The 19,432-nt window shown below is 46.8% G+C and overlaps 1 protein-coding gene across 7 annotated transcripts; it reads left to right on the top strand.

Moving 5' to 3' along the window:
- The first annotated feature begins 1,100 nt into the window (after window positions 1-1,100).
- Window positions 1,101-19,417, top strand: ubtfl (upstream binding transcription factor, like). 7 transcript variants are annotated; one of them, XM_079284384.1, is made up of 20 exons: window positions 1,101-1,242; window positions 4,061-4,155; window positions 4,324-4,499; window positions 5,540-5,623; window positions 5,712-5,867; window positions 5,965-6,026; window positions 12,682-12,802; window positions 12,874-12,984; window positions 13,061-13,188; window positions 13,845-13,986; window positions 14,352-14,393; window positions 14,509-14,613; window positions 14,778-14,978; window positions 15,181-15,309; window positions 15,450-15,529; window positions 15,866-16,055; window positions 16,181-16,228; window positions 17,475-17,612; window positions 18,735-18,827; window positions 19,041-19,417. In XM_079284384.1, exons 2-20 carry the CDS (start codon window positions 4,086-4,088, stop codon window positions 19,098-19,100), a joined length of 2,136 nt encoding a protein of 711 aa, XP_079140510.1. In that variant the 5' UTR covers window positions 1,101-1,242; window positions 4,061-4,085; the 3' UTR covers window positions 19,101-19,417. The 7 variants fall into 7 exon arrangements, with proteins under 7 accessions (XP_079140510.1, XP_079140515.1, XP_079140514.1 ...); XM_079284389.1 differs by having other exon boundaries at window positions 5,962-6,026; window positions 14,817-14,978; window positions 15,181-15,291; XM_079284388.1 differs by having other exon boundaries at window positions 5,962-6,026; window positions 14,817-14,978.
- Window positions 19,418-19,432: the final 15 nt, after the last annotated feature.

Genomic DNA, 19,432 nt, shown 5'->3' with positions numbered 1-19,432 from the left:
CGAGATTGAGATACTGAAGGACGACAGAGGAGAGGAAGCTCCTGATTCTACAGATCTATTTCCAGATCAAAGATTGATTCCATTACATTACATTCCAGTCATTTAGCAAACGCTTCTATCCAAAGAGACTTACAATAAGTGTATTCAACATCGGTTTGAGAGAACAACTCGTCACCAGAAGTCATAAGTGCATCTCCTTTAAACAAGCATCTAAGAGCATAAACCAGAGCCAACGTACAGCAGAAACAAACGAATACAATAAGTGCCACAAACTAACATGAATACAATCAGTGCAATGAGCTCGTATGGATACAATAGATGCTCAGTGAGTGCTGAGTGAAGGCTCAGTGCTTCTTGAAGAGGTGAGTCTTCAGCCTGATGAAAGATGGGCAGTGACTCTGTTTCCACAGCTGAATGGGAAAATCTCTCTCTCTCTCTCTCTCTCTCTCTCTCTCTCTCTCTCTCTCTCTCTCTCTCTCTCTCTCTCTCTCTCTCTCTCTCTCTCTCTCTCTCTCTCTCTCTCTCTCTCTCTCTCTCTCTCTCTCTCTCTCTCTCTCTCTCTCTCTCTCTCTCTCTCTCTCTCTCTCTCTCTCTCTCTCTCTCTCTCTCTCTCTCTCTCTCTCGACAGGTGTATCAAACAGCTGGATGTATTGATTGATCAGTGAGGAGGAGAGAGGACCGGTGAGATCAGACCGGTACTCCGTGTGTTGTCAGCGGGCAGGATGTCATGTGGATGCGGGCTGCTGGTCCCCCTCTGCCGGCTCCGAGCCGCTGATGATGAACACCTCCACAGGCCGGGTGAGGAGACCTGACAGCCGGCCGCCCTGATGCCTCCTCTCGGAGCCGTGAGACAGCCTCCAGCCGCCGGTCTCCAGCATCTGGACCCGGACCAGGTGACAGTCTGGCGGTTAGGTTTCCGGAGAAAGACGCTGTCGCAGTTTTTTTTTTTTTTTAACATAGCAACTGAATGTTTGCATAGATAGAATGAAATAATAACTATATATGTGAGGTATCTCTGGTTTCATCCTCCGCCTTTGTCTCCTCATGTTTTCTCCCGGAGGTCCTCCCCCTGCGGAGCGGGGCGGAGTTTCATACCGGACTAGACGCTCCTTTTGTCGGATTCGTTTCGAGCGGACTCCCCGGGGGTTACGGCCGAAAAACACACACTTTGAGAGCCCCGAAATAACCCGCGGTAGCCCAGCGGTGCGTGGGGTTTCCCCGAGTCTCTGTCTCTACCTAAAGGTGAGTCGTCGGTGGTGATTTTAGACAGATTTAAGGTGTTTTCTGCTCGCTTGTACCCGAGTCAGCAGAACATTCATGGCGGCTCGTCAGTGAAGGTTTGTGGGGCAGCAGCTGCTTCTCCTTCGGTCCAGAACCAAACGAACGTTTCCACGTTTTAATCCCACAATCTAACACGCGGACACGCGGATGTCGAAGGATTAAAAATCATTTAAAGCAGATTTAATTTTTTTTTATAAATGATTGTTTTGCTGCACGTGTCAACAAAATAAGCGTTTCGATGAATTCTGTTTTTATTTAATTTTCTTCGTTTTAAAATCATCGCAGTTTTTCCACATTTCTTCCTAAAATGGTTTCACGCCAGCTCGTCTCGAGGAGCTGTTTGCGTGCCAGCGGAAGCTGCGTGGAGACTCCTGCCGGAGGACGGACGCCATTACCGGGCAGCTGGAGCCTGACGGCCCGCTGGGTTCACTCCACTTCTCCGCTCCACAAAACGTCTCGAAAACACGGAATTAAAGCCGGAGACGGACGTTTGTCTGATGGAGCATCATGACAGATTGTCACTCAGGGTTTTGTGTGATTTCGGCCCGTAAGCAGTTCATTTTTAACAAACTTGAGCGGAGTCGAACACCGGCTCTCTACCGCCCTCCGTGCTTTCTTTTGGGTGAAGCGCATTTAGAAACAAGCCGTTTTTAAACTGATTTGACGGTAACGGAAGAGCTGCATTGTGTATTTCATGCCAGCCGACTCGGAGAATATATTATACAGCATATAGTATATATTATACAGTATATAGTATATATTATACAGTATATAGTATATATTATACAGTATATAGTATATATTATACAGTATATTGGATATAGTATATATTATACAGTATGTAGTATATAGTATATATTATACAGTATGTAGTATATAGTATATATTATATAGTATATATTATACAGTATGTAGTATATATTATATAGTATGTATTATACAGTATGTAGTATTTTTTATATCGTATGTATTATATATTATATAGTGTGTAGTATATATTATGTAGTATGTAGTATATAGTATATATTATGTAGTATATAGTATATATTATGTAGTATGTAGTATATATTATATAGTATGTAGTATATATTATATAGTATGTAGTATATATTATGTAGTATATATTATATAGTATGTAGTATATATTATATAGTATGTAGTATATTATATACAGTATGTAGTATATTATATAGTATGTAGTATATAGTATATTATATACAGTATGTAGTATATATTATATAGTATGTAGTATATATTATATAGTATATATTATATAGTATGTAGTATATATTATATAGTATGTAGTATATTATATACAGTATGTAGGATATTATATAGTATGTAGTATATAGTATATTATATACAGTATGTAGTATATATTATATAGTATGTAGTATATATTATGTAGTATATATTATATAGTATGTAGTATATATTATATAGTATGTAGTATATTATATACAGTATGTAGGATATTATATAGTATATAGTATATTATATACAGTATGTAGTATATTATATAGTATGTAGTATATTATATACAGTATGTAGGATATTATATAGTATATAGTATATTATATACAGTATGTAGTATGTAGTATATAGTATATTATATACAGTATGTAGTATATTATATAGTATGTAGTATATATTATGTAACAGAGGCTGGAATCTGAACCTGGCGCCCCAAAGTGTGACCTTGTCGGCGGGCCGCGGTGACCGGTCCTCTCGGCCGGTCAGTCAGGCTCCCAAAGCTGAGGGCGGGCAGAGACACCGGCAGAGACACCGGTTATCAGAGTGTTAATAATGTCGTCTGTTATTATTAATTATTATAATAATTAAACATAATAATATAGTGACGTCACGAAGTGTCTTTAACAACTCAAGTTCCACTGATGATGAGCTCCATTCAACCGCTGATGACAACTAATCATAGTCTCTCTCTGTCTTTCTGTCTCTCTCTCTGTGTCTCTCTCTCTGTCTCTCTGTGTCTCGCTCTCTCTGTCTTTCTGTCTCTCTCTCTGTGTCTCTGTCTCTCTCTCTCTGTGTCTCGCTCTCTCTGTGTCTCTGTGTCTGTCTCTCTGTGTCTGTCTCTCTGTCTCGCTCTCTGTGTCTCGCTCTCTCTGTGTCTCGCTCTCTCTGTCTGTCTCTCTCTCTCTGTGTCTCGCTCTCTCTGTGTCTCGCTCTCTCTGTGTCTCTGTGTCTGTCTCTCTGTGTCTGTCTCTCTGTCTCGCTCTCTGTGTCTCGCTCTCTGTGTCTCGCTCTCTGTGTCTCTCTCTCTGTGTCTCTGTGTCTCTCTCTCTGTGTCTCTGTCTCTCTCTCTCTGTGTCTCTCTCTCTGTGTCTCTGTCTCTGTGTCTCTCTCTCTGTGTCTCTGTCTCTCTCTCTCTGTGTCTCTCTCTCTGTGTCTCTGTCTCTCTCGCTCTGTGTCTCTCTCTCTGTGTCTCTGTCTCTGTGTCTCGCTCTCTGTGTCTCTCTCTCTGTGTCTCTGTCTCTGTGTCTCTCTCTCTGTGTCTCTCTCTCTCTGTGTCTCTCTCTCTGTGTCTCTGTCTCTGTGTCTCTCTCTCTGTGTCTCTGTCTCTGTGTCTCTCTCTCTGTGTCTCTGTCTCTGTGTCTCTCTCTCTGTGTCTCTCTCTCTGTGTCTCTGTCTCTGTGTCTCTGTCTCTGTGTCTCTCTCTCTGAGTCTCGCTCTCTGTGTCTCGCTCTCTCTGTCTCTCTGTGTCTCTGTCTCTGTCTGTCTCTCGCTCTCTCTGTGTGTGTGTGTGTGTGTGTGTGTGTAGACGGACTGCTCTCCGTCATCGCTGCATGATGAACGGCAGCAGCAGCAGCAGCAGCGTCTCGGCGGCTCAGAGCTCCAGGATAAAAAATGAACCAGGTAACCTTTGACCTGCGGTGATGTCATCAACACCTGAGGTCACAGCTGACGTGTGTGTGTGTGTGTGTGTGTGTGTGTGTGTGTGTGTGTGTGTGTGTGTGTGTGTGTGTGTGTGTGTGTGTGTGTGTGTGTGTGTGTGTGTGTGTGTGTGTGTGTGTGTGTTTGCAGATGACTGGACGAAAGAGGACTGTCTGACTCTGTTGGAGAAGATCCGCTCTCAGGTGCCGGACACAGACAGCATGAAGTATAAAACCACCGAGTCGCACTTCGACTGGGACAAAGTTGGTTTCGGCAGCTTCACCGGAGAAATGTGCCGCCAGAAATGGCATAAAGTTTCCTATAGGGTAAGAAAGTTAAGTTTACTCTGAGGTTAGAACGTTAAGTTTACTCTGAGGTTAGAACGTTAAGTTTACTCTGAGGTTAGAACGTTAAGTTTACTCTGAGGTTAGAACGTTAAGTTTACTCTGAGGTTAGAACGTTAAGTTTACTCTGAGGTCAGAAAGTTAAGTTTACTCTGAGGTTAGAACGTTAAGTTTACTCTGAGGTCAGAAAGTTAAGTTTACTCTGAGGTCAGAAAGTTAAGTTTACTCTGAGGTCAGAACGTTAAGTTTACTCTGAGGTTAGAACGTTAAGTTTACTCTGAGGTTAGAACGTTAAGTTTACTCTGAGGTTAGAACGTTAAGTTTACTCTGAGGTCAGAAAGTTAAGTTTACTCTGAGGTTAGAACGTTAAGTTTACTCTGAGGTCAGAAAGTTAAGTTTACTCTGAGGTCAGAAAGTTAAGTTTACTCTGAGGTCAGAAAGTTAAGTTTACTCTGAGGTCAGAAAGTTAAGTTTACTCTGAGGTTAGAACGTTAAGTTTACTCTGAGGTCAGAAAGTTAAGTTTACTCTGAGGTTAGAACGTTAAGTTTACTCTGAGGTTAGAACGTTAAGTTTACTCTGAGGTCAGAACGTTAAGTTTACTCTGAGGTCAGAAAGTTAAGTTTACTCTGAGGTTAGAACGTTAAGTTTACTCTGAGGTCAGAAAGTTAAGTTTACTCTGAGGTTAGAACGTTAAGTTTACTCTGAGGTTAGAACGTTAAGTTTACTCTGAGGTCAGAAAGTTAAGTTTACTCTGAGGTCAGAACGTTAAGTTTACTCTGAGGTCAGAAAGTTAAGTTTACTCTGAGGTTAGAAAGTTAAGTTTACTCTGAGGTTAGAACGTTAAGTTTACTCTGAGGTCAGAAAGTTAAGTTTACTCTGAGGTCAGAACGTTAAGTTTACTCTGAGGTTAGAACGTTAAGTTTACTCTGAGGTTAGAACGTTTCCAGCCTATTAGCAAGGCACATATCATAGTGTGATGTATTTAATGACCACAGGAAGTCGTCATGTTTTTGTGTTTCAGGTCCGTAAGTACAGAACGATGACGGAGCTCATCGTAGATGCCCTGGAGTTCGTAAAGAATCCGTACAAAGGAAAGAAACTGAAGGTGAGTCCGACTCTTCTGATGAGAACACTGATTGTTGAAGAACATTCAAGAACAAGTTAATCTGACCTCCAACCTCATGTTCAAACAGACTCATCCAGATTTCCCCAAAAAACCTCTGACTCCGTACTTCCGCTTCTTCATGGAGAAACGAGCCAAATACGCCAAAATCCACCCGGAGATGAGCAACCTGGACCTGACCAAGATCCTGTCCAAGAAGTACAAGGAGCTGCCCGACAAGAAGAAGGTGTGGACCTCCTCTTCACGTCAGCTGATCCATGATCAACAAGGTGTTCCTGTTTTTATATAATAAATACAATCTGGTCTTTACTTCACTGCAGCAGAAGTACATCACAGAGTTTCAACGGGAGAAAGAAGAGTTTGAGAAGAACATGGCTCGATTCAAGTAAGTTCAAATACAAACGGCTGACTGTTAACGAATGGCCAACCAGCTTCAAACTCACTTCAACTCACTTAGAACTGACCAGTGGCGGCTGGTCAATAGAGGGCCATGGGGCATGGCCCCACCATGAGCCACACAAAAAAATAAAAAATTATAATAATCATAAATTATACAAATTGTCAATATTTGTGTTTTTGAACTGTGGAATGTACCCAGTAATGTGTGTAAAATATGATATCTGCGCAAAATATATGCTTTTCCTGCTCGTGCTCTGTCTGTGTGCACGACACTCTGAGAACGCGCAGCTTGGGGGGCCTGATCGTTTTGGCCCAAAAGAGGCGGGGCTATGAAGCAGTTTAGCCAATTGCTGATTCAAGATATAAATGAGTGACATACAATTTAGCCAATCAGCGCCCTCAAATAGATTCAGCTATGGGCCAGAACGATCAGACCCCCTCGCTGCGCGTTCTCGTCAGGAGAAGTCTCTACAGGCGAGCACTCCTCCTCCAACACCCGTTTGAGAGGAGAACTTTGAGGAGATTCTGCAGCCAAAGAGCTGATATCAGATCAGCCTGACCTCACAATCAGACAGCAGACTCGCGGGAAAGGGAAGCAGTACATGAAGCTTCTGTACTAGCTGAACACCAGACAGGTTTGGCTAGCTGGATGACGTCATGCTAATCATTTATTTAGCTTTTTAAAACGAAAGTTACGAATGTAACTACGGTTCTATGAATCCTGGATGACCGCCAGAGGCAGTGCTTCACACTGGATATCTTCCGTCTCGCGCATGCGCAGGTCGAATATTTACATCAACAAAGTCACGTGTGACCTCGGATAACCCCCGTCGTCTATAAGTTCCGGTGTCATCCTGAGCTCAGTCCTATGGAATCTTCTCGCGAGTTCACGGGATTCCGAGTGACCAAGAACTCTGGCGGTCATCCAGGATTCATAGAACCGTAGTTACATTCGTAACTTTCGTTCTATTTCATCCTTACTGACCGCCAGAGGCAGTGCTTCACACTGGATGACTTATACCAAAAGAGTCACGAGGAAGCACAGTAACTACCTCTTATAGCTCCGGCAGAGAAAATTGGCCAAAGAACCCTCCCCAGTGGGTGAGGGTTGGCAACGTTAACTCTGTAGTGTTTGGTGAATGTGCTCGGTGATGCCCATGAGGCCGCCGCACATATATCCCCCACAGGCACACCACTCAGGCTTGCCCTCGGTGTGGAGACACTCTTGGTAGTGACTCTTCACCCCGGATGGCCAAGCGCAGCCGCTCGCCTTGTATGTATAGGCAATGGCCTCCACTATCCAGTGGGACAGGTGCTGTTTTTTTTTTTAAAGGAGCACAGCCCTTCTTAGGCTCACCATAACTGACTATGCAGGCGGTGGCTTCCACATAATCTCTGAGGGCCCACACTGGGCACAGCAGCCTTGACCTCTCTTCTCCCAATGGGGAGGGGGTCAACTTTGCCAGCTGGATAGGCCGGTTTATATGTGAACGTATCCACACCCTTGGGAGAAACACTGCATTAGGCCAGAAAGTGACACCCAAGCCATCCGAGTTCCACCTCAGACATGATTCTTCCACTGATAGGGCATGCAGCTCGCCCCCACATTGAGCTGAATTGACGGCAAGGAGGAAACAGTCTTGCCGATAGCCATCTCGGCTCCGCCTGTGCCAGGGGTTCAAAAGGAGACAAGCATAAGGTGTCCAGTACCAAGGGTAGGTCCCATGCAGGGGAGACCGGCCCTTATCCAGGAGGGACTGTAGAAACTCAGTACAGCAGGCACGGGGCGCTGTACTGGGACCTTGTTCTGAGCCGCACACCAGTCGGAGAACAGCTTCCACCTGTTTCTTGTACTGCAGGCAGGTAGACCGCGCACTGGCATTCAGAATAGTCCGTCAGACTGGTTCTATGCAGCCACTCAGCATCCGGTCGGGCCCTCCCGTGACCCATAGTTGAAGGCGGCAGGGATTGGAATGCCAAATCCGACCCTCTAGTTGCGACAGGAGATCCCTCCTGTCGGGGAAGAACTCTGACAAGCTTATAGCAAAATCAGAGGGAATGGTGGAAAGGCATAAAGAAGATCCTCGTGTGAGCCAGGGCATCTTGACCCAGAGGGCTGGTCCTCTCCGTCAGGGAGACCCAGTGGGGGCAGTGGGTCGACACGTCTGGATGCAGCCGCCACTCTCACAGTGGAGGATTGTGACGGAACAGGAAAACCACAACCTGGTTCCGTTCTCCTGGTGGATGCATTGCCCACAGGCTGTTCAGGCGAGGGGCCTCCCAAGTCAGAAGGCCACGGTGATCCCCGTAGCAACTTCTGCAGATCTGGTGCCCCATTGATAGTTCATGGGAAATCACAGCAGAGGTGCTGTCCACCGGACAAGCACATGCTTTCCCTTCAAACATGGAAGGAAGTGCTCGAGCGCTAGCTCTAGAACCTGTACCTGCGGTCTTTCAGCAGACAACTTCCCCCAGGCTGTCCTGTTCTGTCACACTGCACCCTGCCTTGAGAGGCAGGTATCTGTTGTGACAATCTCCTGGTGGAATCACGCCCTGCGATTGCAGGGGGAAAGGACAGCAGTAACACACTGTGAACACCCATGAGGAGATGGGAGAGTCTGAATGGAAGCACCCAGGACTGAAAGTTGTGGTGATGCACCATGGGAACATGGGAATAGGCGTCAATAGACGTGAACCACTCTCCCTTGGAAATCCGCTGCTGGGAGAAAGAACCCTGACAGCCGGCCTGGAGACATCTCCTGGCACCCCTGCCGGGGGGACGTAAGTAGGGTTGTATAGGTAGCGGTCCGGCCTCTCAGCAGGACGCCGAGGCCTGTTGCGGCTACTAGGGTAAGCTGGAGGCTGAGAAAACGGCCTTGTGGGGCCAAAGTGGGACCCCTAGGTCTGGGGGTGCAGGCATGTCCCTGCAAAGACCAGAGAACTGCTGCCTGGTCTGGCTAGCTCTAACAGTCCGCTGAAGCGCCTGTATAGCAGCTGACTCGAACAGCTCACTAGGTTCCACTGGGACAGTACGGAGAGTCCTCCTACATGTCTCAGATAGGGGTGACTGCGCCAGCCAAACCTGGCGGCGAGTCTGAACCAGGGTGGACACCATACATCGACGTTCCCTCGATATGAGCGCAAACACCTGCAATGAAGCATCACTGAGCGGAAGCGTCGAAGTAGCCCGCTGCAGAGAATCTGCGAGGGAAAGCATGAGGTGGGAGAGGGAGTTGTCGATACGGTGCACAGCGCTGCTGTGTCATAAGCCCTGGATAGCAGGTCATCTTTGACCCGACATTGGGTCGAGGGCACCTGGCATCGGGCCTCAGAGTCTCCTCAGGGGAAACTGATGGATGCAATAGTCGTCTAACTGGCTGGCATACGTGCAAGGCCAGATTTGCCACCTCCTGCATGGTCTGATGTAAGGCGGGAGAGAGCCCTGGTGTCTCCACCATGCACGCAACTCCCTCAGATATTCCTCGGAGGGAGGAACAGAAAAGGTGGTGAGGGCGGGAAGGCGCCTGAAGAAGGCACTCACAGGTGGATGTTCCAGCTGCTGTGTATGCCAGGCGTGCAAGCGCCATACAAATGACCAGGGTAGGTTGGGCTTACCTTACTGCTCAAGGCGTGATGCCACAGGTCCTGCCTGGGTTCTCCGAGAGGCCCTGCCTCAGAAGCTCGAGGCTAGGGCAAGAGGTCAGGGCTGTCCTCCGGCTGAAGAGGAGCTATACAGGTCCTACAGCCGGGAGAGTTTAACATGGCCGCGATTCTGGTGGAACCCATGTCCCACTAGTTGATGCGGAATTCCAAATCAGTCCGAGCGGGAGCGCTCCGCTGAATGTTGAGAGAACAGGCAGGGGGCAGTCAGTGGCGAGTGATCCTTCGGACACTTCCCTTGGCCAGCCGCTGTGGATATTGGTGACCCACCAGTTAGCTTGAGCGAGAGCACTCTGCCACTGTGGAAACAGGTCAGGCAAAGTCCTTATAGTGAGAGGGGCGAGGACACTCTAAGCTCACTCTCTTCACTAAGATAGTGGCTGCAGATATTGGTGTCCCACCAGTTAGCTTGAGCGAGAGCACTCTGCCACTGTGGAAACAGGCCAGGCAAAGTCCTTGTAGTGAGAGGGGCGAGGACACTCTTCACTAAACTAGTTGCTGCAGATATTGGTGTCCCCCCAGTTAGCTTGAGCGAGAGCACTCTGCTACCATAAATAACGGACAAAAAAGAACACAGTCCGTACAGTGAGAGGGGAGCTAGGACACTCTTCACTAAGATAGTTGCTGCCGATATTGGTGTCCTACCAGTTAGCTTGAGCGAGAGCACTCTGCCACTGTGGAAACAGGTCAGGCAAAGTCCTTATAGTGAGAGGGGAGCGAGAACACTCTCTTCACTAAGCTAGTTGCTGCAGATATTAGCGTCCCACCAGTTAGCTTGAGCGAGAGCACTCTGCTACTGTGAAAAACGGACAAAAAGAACACAGTCCTTACAGTGAGAGGGGAGTGAGGACACTCTCTTCACTAAGATAGCTGCTGCAGATATTGGTGTCCCACCAGTTAGCTTGAGCGAGAGCACTCTGCCACTGTGGAACAGGTCAGGAAAACAGTCCTCATAGTGAGAGGGGAGCGAGGACACTCTCTTCACTAAGCTAGTTGCTGCAGATATTAGCGTCCCACCAGTTAGCTTGAGCGAGAGCACTCTGCTACTGTGAAAACGGACAAAAAAGACCACAGTCCTTACAGTGAGAGGGGAGCGAGGACACTCTCTTCACTTGGACAGTTGCTGTAACTCTTGGTGTGCTACCAGTTAGCCTGAGCGAGGGCACTCCGCTAACTGATATCCGCTACCGATATGTCCATAATGTTTACAACAATCAATGGACACAATCCGAGTATTAGCTTAGTCTAGTTAGCCGGAGCGAACTCGACAGCCGTAATGCGTAAAAACCATCAATGGGCACAACCTCAATGTTGATTTAGTATAACTAGCATTCACCGAGTTAGCCTGAGCGAGCACATTCCGCTAACTGTGATCGTTGTAATGCTACAAAGTTGATGGCCACAGCCCCAGTACCAGCTTTGTTTAGCTCGTTTCCCACTGAGTTAACCTGAGCGGGGATGCTCTGTTAACTGTGACAGCTCTGTTAACTGTGACAGCCGTAAGGTTTACAAAGTTGATGGACGCAGTCCCAGCTAGCATCTCACCAAGTTAGCCTGATTGAAGACACTGCTAACTGCGAATTACGTCAGATGTAAAGATTAAATCTCCATGGACACAACGCCAATGCCGATCTAGTGTCTCACAAAGTTTGCCTGAGCAGGAACACTCTGCTAACTGTGATAGCCGTAACACTGTGAAGGGCGGGCCGACAGCGTAATTCTACGCTCTCGTTAGCGCGCCACTCGATTAACTAGAGCGGAAGCGCTCTGCCAACCGTGGAACAAACAACTGTTATAGAAAACAATGTTAATCGATCTTACCGATTGCTGTCATCACGACTTAGCTGGCCCTTATCAGACTGGTGACGACCGATGATAGGGGCGTCCACCAGTCCGGGGCTCGATGTCCGAACGGCGAACACACCGTTCCCTCCGAAGAGGGACAGCTCGTCGCAGCCTTTGGAGGGCGAGAGAACCGCAACTCCGACCGGTGGTCACAAGGCTACAGCGACGAGCTCTAATTTGTCTTGACCGTAGATACATCCTTGTTTATGCTACCATGGTAGCTAACCTGCGTCGCGAGAAGATGAAAAAGGACTGAGCTCAGGATGACACCGGAACTTATAGACGACGGGGGTCATCCGAGGTCACACGTGACTTTGTTGATATAAATATTCTACCTGTGCATGCGCGAGACGGAAGATATCCAGTGTGAAGCACTGCCTCTGGCGGTCAGTAAGGATGAAATAGAACAACGGGGACGGATCCAGCACGGACAGTTACGGGAGTGAGGGATGAGGAGGCCAGGAAACATGAGAACACCAGGGTAGGGAGTGAGGGATGAGGAGGCCAGGAAACATGAGAACACCAGGGTAGGGAGTGAGGGATGAGGAGGTAAGGAAACATGAGAACACCAGGGTAGGGAGTGAGGGATGAGGAGGTAAGGAAACATGAGAACACCAGGACACACATGAGAACTCTGTCAAGCTACATATTATGCAAAGTGAACATCTTCTCTTCTACATATTGTCCTCAGTCTCATCTGCTTAACTTGGTCATGGAGGCATCAACATGTAATAGAGATGTTAAATTAACAGTGAAAACTCATCACAGCTTAATTTAACATCAGTATTCATAATTACACTTCATGTTTACTTCTCCTGATCTTTACCTCCTATAACAAGGTCCATAGGACATCTTAATAAATCAACATGTTATATTATATTATATAAGTGTTCTTTACTGATTGTTTTCGTGTTGGAATACATGTTAAATATTTAACTGCCAAGTAATAATGCGTGTTTGATACTTACATTTTTTTTGCATTAAATCATACTGGGATGTTTGCTGAAATTGATAGGATGGCCCTAGAACATGTTCCACCAGCCGCCACTGGAACTGACTGTCAAAAGTATTTAGAGTTTGGTGTTAGTGTTTATCGTTTAGCATTTAGCACGTAGCTAATGTCAGCTGACCTGCAGAGAGGAACATCCAGAGCTGATTGAAGATAGGAAGAAGTCCGACCTGCCGGAGAAACCTAAAACTCCTCAACAGCTGTGGTACAACCACGAGAAGAAGACCTACATGAAGCTGCATCCGGAGGTACACACACACACACACACACACACACACAGAGAAACAGCAGATGAATAAAAACAGTTTGTTGTTTGTAGGTGAGTCAGAAGGAGCTGAAGGAAGCTCTGAGGAGACAATGGTCCCAACTGTCTGACAAGAGGAGACTCAAGTGGATCAGCAAGGCCCTGGAGCTCCAGAAAGACTATGAGGTACCAGACCAGACCGATCCACTCTTTATCTAGTTCAGTGTTTGTATCTGGTCCTAATAATCGTGTGTGTGTGTAGGGCAGTATGAGAGCATATCATGAAGCTCATCCAGATGTGACCTCTGATGATCACGTTCGGTCCGTCCTCACGAAAGCAGAGAGACAGCTGAAGGACAAATTTGATGGACGGCCAACAAAACCACCACCGTGAGTCTTAATTAAAACTTTCACTTATGAAGAAGAAACACAAGTTAAAAACCAGGATAGCGAGGAGTTAGAGGCCGGGTACGAGGGTTGGAACATGTTTTGGCTGATGTGACGGCTTTACTCAACCTGTCTTCTTGTAGCATCGTCACATAGTTTGTTTTGGGTCAGAAGGCCAACAGTCAGATGGTGTCATTGTTTCCCCATTGAGTCCACACAGACAGATTCCTATGAACCAATCACAGAGTTCCACATCATCTAAAGTGGACCGACGCTCTCTGGAAGCTTTAGAGGAGTGTGCGCACTCAACCGACCCTTAGGTTAAGCCCCGCCCCCTGATGCTACGTTACCATGGAGACAAACGCTCACGAACTGCACATGAATAAATATGAAGTTATTGTTGTTAAAACTAAAAAGTGATTTTTATAAACTTCTATATCTCTGAGTAGCAAATCCACTAAACCAAAAACCAGTGATGCTACGCTGTGATTGGTTGGTCTGCGTTTGAGGGGCGGGGCTTATTGAAGGGACAGTTATCATGACGACTTAAACGTGACTAGAAGGAGTCTGATGTGGATTGTAAGGAGCTCTAAGGAGCGCCTGGTGTGTGAGGATCCTCCAGGTCTTGGACTGTCTAACATGTGTGTGTTGTGGACCAGTAACGGGTACTCTCTGTACTGTGCCGAGCTGATGGTGAACATGAAGGACGTCCCCAGCACAGAGCGCATGGTGCTCTGTAGCAAACAGTGGAAGATGATGACGCAGAAGGAGAAGGACATGTTTCAGAAACGCTGCGAGCAGGTTGGTATCAACACGCCGCCGTCCGCTCTCACTTCCTGTTTGTGTTTCCTCCGGGTGAGAGCCGCTCTCACTTCCTGTTTGCGTTTCCTCCGGGTGAGAGTCCCTCTCACTTCCTGTTTGCGTTTCCTCCGGGTGAGAGCCGCTCTCACTTCCTGTTTGCGTTTCCTCCGGGTGAGAGTCCCTCTCACTTCCTGTTTGCGTTTCCTCCGGGTGAGAGTCCCTCTCACTTCCTGTTTGCGTTTCCTCCGGGTGAGAGTCCCTCTCACTTCCTGTCTGCGTTTCCTCCGTGGGAGAGACGCTCTCACTTCCTGTTTGCGTTTCCTCCGGGTGAGAGCCGCTCTCACTTCCTGTTTGTGTTTCGTCAGAGGAAGAAGCAGTACGACGTGGACCTGCAGAGGTTTCTGGAGGTATGTCAACACTGAAGTATTGAACAAATAAAACTAGATCACATCATTTGAATTCATAGTTTGAGTTTCAGACACTTTAAAGGTGTTTAATAAACATCAGAATCATGTTTTTCAGAGTCTTCCGGACGAGGAGCGAGATCGAGTCATGGGCGAGGAAAAACTAGGAGGAGCCAGAGGGGGCGTGGCCGCCAGCCCACACAGAGCAAAGTCTCCGGCCAAGGTCAGAACATTCTTCTTCTTCTCTAAAACACTCGCGTTCATGCTTCCTAGTATTGATCCCCGATAATGAAACACTGAACAACAACTCTGATGATTCAGCAGGAGGAGAGCTAGTTAACGTTAGCTGTTAGCAGCTAACAGCATAGCAACATTTGTGATCCCTAGAAACTCGGCCCTCAGGTGCTGTCTGTCCTTTCATCCCAGGAGCGGGGGGGTCGGGAGGCGGAGTCGGAGACGTGGAAACCTGCCGGACAAACTAAAGACAGACGGGACGGGAAGAAGACGGCGAGGCTTCCTGAGACGCCGAAAACAGCCGAAGAGATGTGGCAGCACAGCGTGATGGGAGACTACCTGGCTAAATACAGAGTGAGTAATCCGATTACACTGTTTTTATCAGTTCAGTTACCTTTTGAGAAAACATCAGATGTTGTTAAACTTTACATTTTTTCATGAGGAAACAGAACCTTTATGGAACGAGTTCATTTCGGCAGCTGCTTCACAGTTAAAGTCTTTGTCACAATGAAGGTGTAATGAAGGATTTAAATGTGGTCATGTGACTTCCTCTCAGAGCGACCGCAGGAAGGCTCAGGCTGCCATCGATGCGGCCTGGAAGTCGATGGAGAAGAAGGAGAAGATTCCTTGGATCAAGAAGGCGGCGGAGGACCAGAAGCGTTACGAGGTTCAGTACCAACCTGTGGTCAGTGAGCCACGCCCACAACACTGACTCCGCCCCCTCCGGCTGAGGCCGCAGCCACATTAAAAATATGTGTTAATTCTGAGTAACTTAGTCTCTGATTGGCTGAGAGTCTGTGTGTTGTGACGTTCTCTGTCCTGTAGAGGGAGCTGTTGGACACAAGGACTCCAGCAGCAGCTCAGAGGAAACCCAAGTTTGATGGAGAACCAAAGAAACCCCCAGTGTGAGTCTGACTTCTTACACCAAACTCGTGTAAAAAAAAAGAAGAAAAAAAAAAGACCAAATCCAACTTATCTGCCATTTATTTTGTTGAGATGTTCAGTTTCTGTCAGAAGACAAAAAGAATAAATAAATGACTAACTTTGGTTCTTTAAATAGATGAGTATTCACATGTGAGAACCTGCATCTTTGATTAAGAAACGACTTCTTAGAATAATTGCAGATGAATAGTTTGTAAATCAGTCAAGTCAACGAGGCTCAAACTGAAAGTTACTGAATGTACCCGAACGTAAAGCAGCCTTGTAGTAAGCCCCGCCCCCTGCTGTATCCCGTGCAATAGGAGCGGGTACCAGATGTTCTCCCAGGAGCTGCTGACCAACGGAGAACTGAACCACTTCAGCCTGAAGGAGCGGATGGTGGAGATCGGGAAGAGATGGCACAAACTGAGCCAGAGTCAGAAGGACAAGTACAAGAAGATGGTGGAGGAGCAGCAGGGGGAGTACAAGGCCGAGCTGGAGGACTGGGTGGAGGTACAGCCACAGAGACGGTTTACATGTGACCAGTACAGATCAATCAGTAACTGGTTCTCTTAATGACGGTCAGAGCCAATCACAGCTCAGCAGAATAAAACCAGATGTTTCCTTCTTCTCTGCAGTCTCTGTCTCCTCAGGACCGAGCCGTCTACAAAGAGTTCTCTTCCTCAGTGAGTTCACTCTCGCTCACTCTTTGGTCCATTTATATACGATGAACACACTACTTCTGCTCACCAAGGCGAGCTAGCTAACTAACCAGCTGTCTGCTAGTTAGCTAACGGAGTTGTACCCCAAATCGGACAGTTTTTAGCTAATGTTTCAATACAATTCACTTACAATGTTGATAAAAATGATCGTGTAATGTTTTCAGTTGATTTAATGGTGTTAAACTGAAGTTAAACTTCGTACCTTTCAAACTAAATATTGTTGTAATTATTACAGTTAGCTTTGCCTTTACCAGAGTCGTTAAAACGATGCTAACACGGGTGAATTAGCCGTGCACTGCTCTTGGCCTAATCCGTACGGACTTCTATCCTCGTTGTAAACACTGGCTGCTGCTGGTTTTTCGGGGATATTCGCTTGTTCCAGGGTCGCAAAAATGACCATCAACCCGAGCGTTCTTTCTGCTTTCCCTCATCAAAGTCACTTTCCTATAGTATTTAGACATATAAACGTCCATATATATTCTTGAAAATTGACACATAGATTATTTGATATGTATGAATTGATATTATTTACGTTTGGTTGGCGATCGCCGAAGAAAATGACAGCGTAATGACCGGAAAGGGCGTCACGACGGAATCGTTCGAGACAGGCCAATAGCAGCTAGCACCGACCGAGGCAGGCCATCGTTACGTTAGTTAGCTTGTCCTTTTCCAGGGTTAGGGACCGTTAGACTCGGCGCTGCCGACATTTTCTGTTAGTGTAGCATTAAAACACAGTGGGAATAGCTAACTAGCTAACCGGCTGTCTGCTAGTTAGCTAGTTAGTTAGCTTGTGTGACAAGAGTGTGTGGAGGAAGCGTCACGTTGTTAGATTTCAATCCTTAACTGTCAAACTAATAACATAAATAACTATAACCAGTGAGAAAACTGCTTAAAAATGAATGTATAGACAATAAATATTATCTATACATTCATCAATAAGAAATAACTCTGACGTCTTACTAGTTTGAGTTAGCAGAACATAGATTAGTAGTTTAATTAATGTACATCCTGATGACTTATTTATCTATTTTTACATAAAAACACTGGACTTATATTTCTCATAAAACAGAAGTGATTACAGGACACGTGTTATGATGGTCTGTCATTCACTAACAATGGTCATGGTGAATTTAAGGTCTTTGAACAGCACGGGGTTGAGCTGAAAGCTTGGGTTCAGAGGTTGAACATCTGTGTCTGTTTGTTCCATCAGAAGCGTCGCAGCACCGCAAAAGTTCGCAACAGTCCAGGAGCTAAAGTCCGTGTGACGGCTAAGGGGAAGGCTGCCGGTTCAAGAGCCACGACGCAAACGGTCGGGGTCGCCAAGAGGGCCATGGCGTACCGAGCCAAGGTAACACACTACACGCTACGCGGCTACACTCTACAGCATTACACGACAACACGCTTCACTCTACAACACGCTACACGACAACACGCTTCACTCTACAATGCTACACAACACGCTACAATGCTACAGGATAACGCGCTACATGACAACACGCTTCACACGACAACACGCTTCACTCTACAACACTAATACGCTTCACTCTACAACACGCTTCACTCTACAACGCTACATGACAACACGCATCACTCTACAACGCTAACACGCTTCACTCTACAACACGCTACACTACAACACGCTTCACTCTTCAACACGCTACACGACAACACGCTTCACTCTACAACGCTAACACGCTTCATTCTACAACACGCTTCACTCTTCAACATGCTACACGACAACACGCACAACGCTAACACGCTTCACACGACAACACGCTTCACTCTACAACACGCTACACGACAACACGCTTCACTCTACAACACGCTACACGACAACACGCTTCACTCTACAACACGCTACACTACAACACGCTTCACTCTTCAACATGCTACACGACAACACGCACAACGCTAACACGCTTCATTCTACAACACGCTACACTACAACACGCTTCACTCTTCAACATGCTACACGACAACACGCACAACGCTAACACGCTTCATTCTACAACACGCTACACGACAACACGCTTCACTCGACAACACGCTACACGACAACACGCTTCACTCTACAACACGCTACACGACAACACGCTTCACTCTACAACGCTAACACGCTTTATTCTACAACACGCTACACTCTACAACACGCTACACGACAACACGCTTCACTCTACAACACGCTACACGACAACACGCTTCACTCTACAACACGCTACACTACAACACGCTTCACTCTACAACACGCGTCACTCTACAACACGACAACACGCTTCACTCTACAACACGCTACACGACAACACGCTTCACTCTACAACACGCTACACGACAACACGCTTCACTCTACAACACGCGTCACTCTACAACACGACAACACGCTTCACTCTACAACACACTACTCTACAACACGCTACACTCCACAATGCTACACGACAACACTGCTGTAAAACTGCACCTTTCTGTCTTCCAGCAGGACATGTCCGACTCGACGGAGAAGAGCGACTCCTCTGACTCTGATGAAGACGATGAGACGTCAGGAAGCACAGACAGCGACGATGATGAGGTGAAAACAAACACATTCCAGTTAATTACTGGGTTCTAGTATCTCAGAGGGTTCATATTCCTGGATTTCAATCATGTAAAAATCAGACATCACTTTCAATTATTTTGTCAGTTTTTGTCATTCCAATCAATCATACATTATTACTGTCAAAGGTAAACATGACTCTACCCAGAATCACCATGGCAACTATCTAATAAGACTGTTGTTCCTCAGAACGATGACGATGAAGATCAGAGCTCCTCTGAGGACTCCAGTGACTCGGACTCAGATTAGCTCTGCCCCCCCTTCCCCTCATTGGAGAGGACAGGCTGTGCAGGCCACGCCTCCTCACATGCCAATCATCCGGGCGGACCAATGAGAGCGGTTGACGTCACGTGCTGGCCCCGCCCTCGGAAGGGGGCGTGGCCTGATGGAGTGTTTTGTTACCGTGTTTGTTGGTTTTTATCTGATGGACATTTCCGTTGGAGGAGTTCGTTTTTTTGGAGCGGGGGCGGAGCCTGTTCGTTACGCTGAGGGGCGGAGCCAGTGTTCAGCCTCCAATCAGCTGCCTGCCTGAGAAAATTATTAACAAATAAATGCACTTTTTCTCACTTCTGTTGGGTTTG

The sequence above is a fragment of the Melanostigma gelatinosum genome (assembly GCF_949748355.1).
Source record: "Melanostigma gelatinosum genome assembly, chromosome: 15".
Taxonomy (NCBI): Eukaryota; Metazoa; Chordata; class Actinopteri; order Perciformes; family Zoarcidae; genus Melanostigma; species Melanostigma gelatinosum.
Note: the sequence above shows the minus strand (reverse complement) of the source record. Positions and strands in the feature narration are given on the sequence as shown.

Coding starts and splice junctions, on each gene's coding strand:
- ubtfl (XM_079284383.1), top strand. CDS start 4,086: ATGATGAACGGCAGCAGCAGCAGCAGCAGCGTCTCGGCGGCTCAGAGC. Junction 5,624..5,711: donor ACAAAGGAAAGAAACTGAAG/GTGAGTCCGACT, acceptor ATGTTCAAACAG/ACTCATCCAGATTTCCCCAA. Junction 12,985..13,060: donor AGCTCCAGAAAGACTATGAG/GTACCAGACCAG, acceptor GTGTGTGTGTAG/GGCAGTATGAGAGCATATCA.